Source organism: Odontesthes bonariensis, chromosome 17 (genome assembly GCF_027942865.1).
Source record: "Odontesthes bonariensis isolate fOdoBon6 chromosome 17, fOdoBon6.hap1, whole genome shotgun sequence".
In the NCBI taxonomy this organism is placed as follows: domain Eukaryota; kingdom Metazoa; phylum Chordata; class Actinopteri; order Atheriniformes; family Atherinopsidae; genus Odontesthes; species Odontesthes bonariensis.
Window position 1 is genome coordinate 12,080,205 of NC_134522.1, and position 7,368 is coordinate 12,087,572.

A 7,368-nucleotide genomic window follows, 5' to 3' on the forward strand; every position below is an offset into this window, starting at 1 on the left:
TAACTACTGCATTGGAGTCCTGTTACTCGGACTGCCAAGTACATCATCCTCTCAGGCATGAGATGAGGATTTGCAGGTGTTTATGTGTATTCACTGAACTTGAACTGTCCCTCTGGTGACTGGAATCCAGTCTCAGGTCAGCACTTTTATAAGTAGAAAGGCTATTTCCACACGCGTTTGTGAAGCCATGTGCTTTGCAGTTGTTTGAATAGGGAGTGTGGCTTTCTAGTGATAGTAATAATACATAATACACATTTTCTATGTGTTACAGGAGGCGACGAGCAAAATCAACAACCCGTGCTGTGCTGCTTTGAATCTGCAAGTGCACCACCTACCATCTCACAAATCCAAAAGTAGCAATTCAGCCACTGGTTACACTTCCCATTGACCTTGTTATAACCATTCCAGAGTCAAATTAACCTTCAATTAGTGCATAATTTAAGTCCAACAGAATAATGTCAACATAATTAGGGGATATAATGTTTATATTTATTTATGATTGATTCAAAGTAATTAAATATACAATCCATTAGTCAAGCAAACTTGATTCGAATAACGGCTGACTATTTTATGTGACTCCTACGACAGGTCTGGATCACTCGTACATTCTGTTTGTACCTGAAAGAAAACTTAAAATACGAAAAAATTGGTGAATGCGCAAATTCTCTTAACTCACTCATACGCACGATTTAAGAACAAATCTGTTTGTACGAATGGTTGTTGCATGACGCCCCAAAAGTGCTGTAGATGGCCATCTACAGCACTTTTTATCTACAGTACTATTTGTTATTTTGTGATGGCACTACACTTGGTGAATAAAAAAAGGAGTAAGTTATTTTGACATTCGAGACACGCAACCTTGCTGGGGGGGGGGAAGTAAAGAAGTGGAAGATTGCGCATCCAGCAAATCTTCACTTTGTCGAGCTTTGTGTTTCACGATTATGAAATCAAACCATCAATATAACTTATCAAAACCTTTGAAGATAGAATGGTGAAAAGTGTTGGAAAAGTTGTTTTTTTTAATTATTTTATCTATGTTACTCGTACCCTATTTAATGTGCTTGTGCATTCACACAACTGACATCAGACAGCGACTTGCATTGGATGGTGACTGCAGGGATTCCACCTGGATAAGGAAGCCGGCTCTGGCCACTGCTGGCGGGGCCACATTCATATTCAGAGACCCACGTTGACTGTATGAGGAAAAGGATAAGTCATACCTAAGCCATTTTAAGGCCATTGTTTTTTTCTTTTCATGGAGAGCCCTTTCAAATGTGCAATTTTGAGGAACGCCTGAGTTTTTAGGGGATTAATAATTGCTTGAGTTATACTTTAAATTGTGACAAACTTCTTGTACGCTAACACTGAGTTCAAAAATGGTTTCAAACCTATCATAATGTCATCCATCCTGAACTGCAGGTGCAGCATGTTCAAACAAAATTCAGGTCAAAGACAGAACTTAAAGGGGCTTAACTGATCATGCAATAGTTAATTATTAATTAACTATTAATATTGTTTGTTGTGCATGACATTTAAGGAAATAAACATTTTCCAACAGCTGACATTTCAAATCGTTTATACTGCGGAGAGGGACGGGCACAACAAACGGAACAGCTGTCCGAGATTCAGCCAAGAAGAATTTAATTATTCGCACCCGTTGTTTCCTTTCGAGCATCATCACATCTACTTGTTTCACATGAAAAATGCTGCGGTGCAGTCACAGTTATAATATGACTGAATCAAGTGTTTTATGTACACGCGTGCTTGCAGGAGATCTAAGAACAGAATGCATTCGAGTTGCGAATCGTTAAAACGATGCATTCAATTAAAAATGGTACAAAGATGACAAAATAAAAGAATTAACATTCGATGTAAATTTTTTTTTTTTTTAAACTAAACACACTGTAGAGTTTGAAAGATTTGCCAATCGCTGCATTCTGTTTATGAACACTTTATACCTTTTTTTGGGGGGGGGGGGGGGGGGTGCAGATTTGTTTAGGCTATTCCCAGTGCTTTAATGGGACATTTATGAAATAATATTCAGAGCATTATTTTCATTAAAACCAATTTATCCTCACTTTGGTTTTACAATCCCTTGAGCGGCACTGTACATTAGGACAATTAACCTTTAAATAAACATGCTGTAACTTTCATTCATTTTTACTATTAAAATAAGTTCAATCAAACTTTCGGGCTAACTGAGACACAAGTTCCTTTTCCTGATCACAAACGTATCTGCTATAGTTCCCCTAAGCCAGTTGCTGATTGCCTGATAGCTGCTCAAACACACTGTAAATCTTTAACATTACAAACAACAGCTGCTGTTAGTCATATATCACCTTTTTGTTCACAGTGGTGTTTGTGTCCAAGTAAAATAAGACTTGCACGGTGGACTGTGTTGATGTATTTCATGAAACATGTTTTTCAACACGTTTGCCCATCACTTTAATCGTCTTACACTACTGAAAGACCTGCAACTGCGAACACGTCATGAGGATGAAAGTGTACATTTGATGTGGAGTGAAGCCAACAGTTAGCATGAAGAACGGTGACGCCGTGCTTATGTGTAGTTTGACAGGAAGAAACAGGTGATCCCTCCAGCAGTTCCTCCCATTACAAATTACACAGACCTCACATGGAAAAAGCTAAACATGGTGGACCTGGATCTCTGATCCTCGGCTGAGCTACAAGTTAAAATTCAAAGGTCTGGGTGTCATGAACTGCTGCACCATCTCATCTGTGACTTGTTTGCGTCTCTCTTGATGTTGGGCAATCATCGGCTGCAGAGTCTCGATCAAAATCTTCTTCAGTTCCCCCGTTAGGAGGGCTCCACTTGTGTAGTCCTGCAGAGAGAGAAGGATGAGTGAGCAGACAGGATTGATAAACAGCCAAGGACAGATACAGAAAGCGTGTGCAAAGAATGTGAAAACAAACTGAAACAAAAAAGAAAAGTCGTAGTTGCTTTCTGTGTTGTCCTTCACCTGTCTGATTTTCTCCAACTGTTCATCGTCCTCAAGGAAGAAGGTCAAATACATGAACGAGACGTCTACGTCTGGGTTGCCACCGTGCTTTCTGTGCTCCTCCACTGTGTCTTTCCCCCCCGAAAATGCATGTTTGTTGACCTGCGAGCAACAATTACAAATCAGATCCGTCTGCAAAGTAAGCCGCGTCTGTCTGTAACACTCTGATTAGCAGTATGAAATAACAGCAACACCTTGCTCTTAATCTGTTTGGGTGTGTCTGTCAGGAAAATGGAGGTGTTGGCGTCACTGGCGCTCATCTTGGTCTGCGCCCCCTGCAGGGCGGGGAAGAAGGTGGAGTGCAGCAGGGCAGGTTTGGGATAGCCGATCCGTGGAGCGACATCACGAGTCATTCTGAAGTAGGGATCCTAGGAGAGTGACGGAACAAACAGGATCACATATTATTGTGCACTACAACTGCCACCTTATAATACTGCCGCATATTGTTGTCCTGACCTGGTCTATGGCACAAGGGATGAGACACTGTACATCTTTTCTTCCTCCAAAGATCTGTGGGAAAGAGTTACTGAAGGACGGGGCTGCCTGGATGGCTGGGAAGCTGATTTTGCCTGAATGGATGAGACAATAAATGATGAGCCACTTCAGAATAATAAGAGAAACCGTCTCTTTCTCATCAGAGGAAAACCTTGTAGTTGTCTTACCTATACAGTCACTGTCTGTAAAGCCAAAGATGCCTTTAACCTGATTAAACGTCACATGCTTCTGGATCTTTACCACATTTCTGTAGAATTCAGGGGTTGCACTGTGAAAGGAAAATCAAAATGAATACATTGAAGCGATGCAAACATATTAGCATATTCTTCCTTTTCTTCCTTCTGCATCTTCCTCTGTTTATATGTCCTCTATGTTTTGGCCTACTGGTCTAATTCTCTTGCTTGGCATCTCCTTCTTCATTAGATTTCTCTCTTTACTCTTGACACTGTCCTCAAAAGATAGTTTACAACTAACATCCAACCCGAGTTGTGCCTCATACACAATCACAATCCAGTCTGTCGTCCTCATTCTTAATTCAAGTCTTTTAACTCCACCACCTGTCTTTTCACGAGTATCACCATATCCAACCCATGCACCCATTTCACAATAAGTGGAACCAATCTGTTCTAAATTTACTTGTGACAGTCCTCCCGATCCAGACTCTGTTTATCTCTCCTCTGCAACCTACATTGCATGACTTACTGCCCAAATAATTACACTTCTTTCTATAAAACCCTCGCAGACACCATTTATGATTCAGGGAATATTTTCTTTTTTTTTAAATGTTTGAAAAAAAAAGAAAAGAAAAAAAAGACCTTTACTTTATGTAGAAGCCTAAGAGGCCTGAGCAGTGAGGTCTATAGCTTCGTGTCTCATTTTACCCCATGTAATCGAGGTCAGAGAAGATAAAGGTCTTGTTAACATCAAAGCCGCAGGCGATGATGTCCTTGGCATTTTCAACTGCAAAGCGGTGGCATTCTTCCAGTGTGAGATCCTTCCACAGGTACTTTTCATCATCAGTCAGCTGGATCACCAAAGGGATGTCAAACACATCTTGAAGCCATCTGGAACAGGTAAGTGGGGTTCAGTTGTTATGAAGAATGTAGCGTTAGTTTGACAGATGGAGCTTGGGACGGTCTTTTACTGATAAAATACAGATTTTCAAATGTACATGTGCAGTTTCGTCAGACTAAGAAAGACGCATCTCCTAGCTTATGGCTCTGCATCTATAAATTATAGGGAGGAGGGCTCACTTGGTAAAGATGAAGGGGATGAGGTGACCGACGTGCATGGCCTCCGATGACGGTCCTCTGCCGGTGTAAAGGTAGAAAGACTTGTGCTTCTCATACGCATCCAGCACCTGATGCATATCTCTGCCAGACACAGTGAAAGGACGGAAGTGATTCATCGACACCACATTCCTCTGCAAATGTTTATCCTCTTGATATTATCTCCAGTACTTAACAGAAGAACAACCCGAATGATGCCGTGCGTATCAAAAGTTCAGACTGGAAACTTTTATGGTGACACTATGCCAGCTACAGACGATGTGTCACACATACTTTATAAGACACTTATTCACAAGATGTCTGTTTAATGGGAAGAGCAAAAACCTGTGTGAGAAGAAGATTCCCCTTCGCAGAAAACGATGAGGTTTCTGTCCCGAGACTTTTTCTACTCTGTCCACCAGCTCCTTGTCAACTTTACTGCTGCCAAATCTCACTGAGGAAAGACAACAGGATGTTTACTCATCAGTGGGCTTAAATCACTCCCTCAGGCCAGACCTGAAACTCACTCGAATCCTACCTATAAGTTTGTCGTAGTCTACTCCTTTGGCGTTGGTGGTGGAAACATTCCATGGGTCCACTGTGTCCTCGTCATCAGCGCCATCTGCTGCTGGCCCGTTGTCGCCGACGACCACGTTTTCTGACGGTGGACATCCAGCTTTATAATCCTGACCCGTCATCTGTTTGTAGTCCGTTTTTAACTTTAGCAGCAGCTGGACAGCGGCCTCAATTTCAGCCTGGAGAGCCAAAACACCTCGGTTAGATAACACGATCTGATAAAGGCAAATGAAATGAAATCATGTATCTTTAAACGGGCAGTTCATTTTATAGCCAAGCTTGGTTTGATTTGATTTGATTAATCTTTGGGAGTTTACTTCAAAGCAGTGGGGATTATTAACATAGTTCTAAAACTTTATCTTTATAGCACTATTTACAAAAGATATCCAACATCTGTGATGATTTAAAAAATAAAATGATGTCCAGTTTACAACAAGGGCTTAATAACACTGATATCACAGTTTCAATATTTCAATATTTTAACATGAAATAAAGCATAAGTAATGGGTAAAGTCATATCTCCAACACCTCTCTTCTGTGCAAATGTCCCATCTTGGCGAATTTACAACTGAACAATCCAAACTGAGCTGTGCCTCTGTAAGAAAGCACATGTACTATTTAATGGATAAAACAATGTACTCCCAAAATATGTGAGCAATTTCACATTGTGACTCATAGTGCTCATTATTGCAAATATCCGATTAAAAATCTATTCTGACCGTAAATCAGTCAATCTCACCGATTCCCAAACATTCCTCTCAGTGGTCTGATGCTCACGGAGGCACGAAATGCTGGGCTTATTGTTCGAATTCAATGCATTTGTCAAATTTAGAGAATCTCCTCAATGTCTGTTAGCTGTCCATGTTTGAACACAGTCTTGGTCTGTAAGTCTTGAAGCAAAGCAGGGAGCACACTCTGAGTGTACACTCGCGCGTGCTCCTATAATATATGAATGCTGACAGCGGTATGAATCCTTACACATTTTCCAGATGGTTGAAGGAGTGAATGAGTGAAAGAAATTCTAAATCAATGGCACTTTGAGGGGCCAGTGTGTGAGACATGGAGACCGCACTCCACTAATCACAATGGTTCCTTTGGTGAAGTGATCGACTGCATTGTTCCTAACAGGAATACGCAGATGAACTGGAGTAGGAGTGTTTGTTTGTGTTGTCATGTGTGTTACCCTGACTGTAAGTACAGGAAGTGAAATTCCATTCACCCGCACTGTATTGGGATAGTGGCAAAAGTCTCCCTATGAACAATGAAGACACTTACTTTTTCTGCTTTAGCCGTTTTCAAGGACCTGACTCTATCTCCTTGGGCACTCAGTTGATCATACAGCTCCATTGGACTCTTGGCTCCTTCTCCGTCGCCTTGACAGTCTGTAATTTCGTTCCCTCTGGCTATACAACAGAGAGAAGATACAACCAACAACTGATCAAATACTATAATGAAATCGGTGAAAGCTACATGATCCGATAAGCTTCAGGTATAAAGCTTAAAGATTTAACGATGCTTTATGTCCCCTATTAATGTATCTCTTAAGTGGTCAAAAAGACTCCCATATGTTAACATATCACTGCTAACTTTTTAGAGCTAGCTAATCGTTACTAACCACTACCCTAAATTTAATACAGGTTCTCGTATTCTATGAATTGTACAATGACCTCCATTAAATCAGGTAATATAACAGGCAATACAATATAAAGCTAAGACTAATCAGTATACCTTGTGATATTGTCCAAAATTGACAGCTCACTCATTTAACTTGCATCAGCCTGAATGAAGCAGTGTTCGGATCAAAATCTTCCCCGGAAAACAAGCCTGTTGGACAAAATTCCGCTATGAATCTATAAGTCTACACAAAACACGAAAGGTTTGTTTAAAATATTCAGTACATAAAATTGATAAGCTAAATGGTTTCTGATTTCTTTACTTTAAATGACTGTTAAGGTATTTTAAAATATCGGGTGTCGGAAGAGAGGGGCTGTTTTTCTTTTCCGACCAGT

General features: G+C 40.6%; 1 protein-coding gene across 1 annotated transcript; it reads right to left on the reverse strand.

The window, feature by feature from the left end:
* Positions 1-1,970: 1,970 nt before the first annotated feature.
* wars1 (tryptophanyl-tRNA synthetase 1) lies at positions 1,971-7,337 on the reverse strand. Its single transcript, XM_075448259.1, has 11 exons — positions 7,088-7,337; positions 6,635-6,762; positions 5,322-5,538; positions 5,129-5,237; positions 4,769-4,888; positions 4,397-4,579; positions 3,683-3,783; positions 3,477-3,589; positions 3,215-3,388; positions 2,982-3,122; positions 1,971-2,843 (listed from the first exon to the last, which is right to left on the reverse strand). The coding sequence occupies exons 2-11, from the start codon at positions 6,704-6,706 to the stop codon at positions 2,685-2,687; spliced, it is 1,389 nt and encodes a 462-aa protein (XP_075304374.1). The 5' UTR covers positions 6,707-6,762; positions 7,088-7,337; the 3' UTR covers positions 1,971-2,684.
* Between the last annotated feature and the right edge of the window lie 31 nt (positions 7,338-7,368).

Excerpts from the sequence above, each read along its gene's own strand:
- wars1 (XM_075448259.1), bottom strand. The coding sequence starts at position 6,706 with ATGGAGCTGTATGATCAACTGAGTGCCCAAGGAGATAGAGTCAGGTCC. Across the intron at positions 5,539-6,634 it reads AAACGGCTAAAGCAGAAAAA|GCTGAAATTGAGGCCGCTGT; the intron begins GTAAGTGTCTTC and ends TTGGCTCTCCAG. Across the intron at positions 3,590-3,682 it reads TACAGACAGTGACTGTATAG|GCAAAATCAGCTTCCCAGCC; the intron begins GTAAGACAACTA and ends TCATCCATTCAG.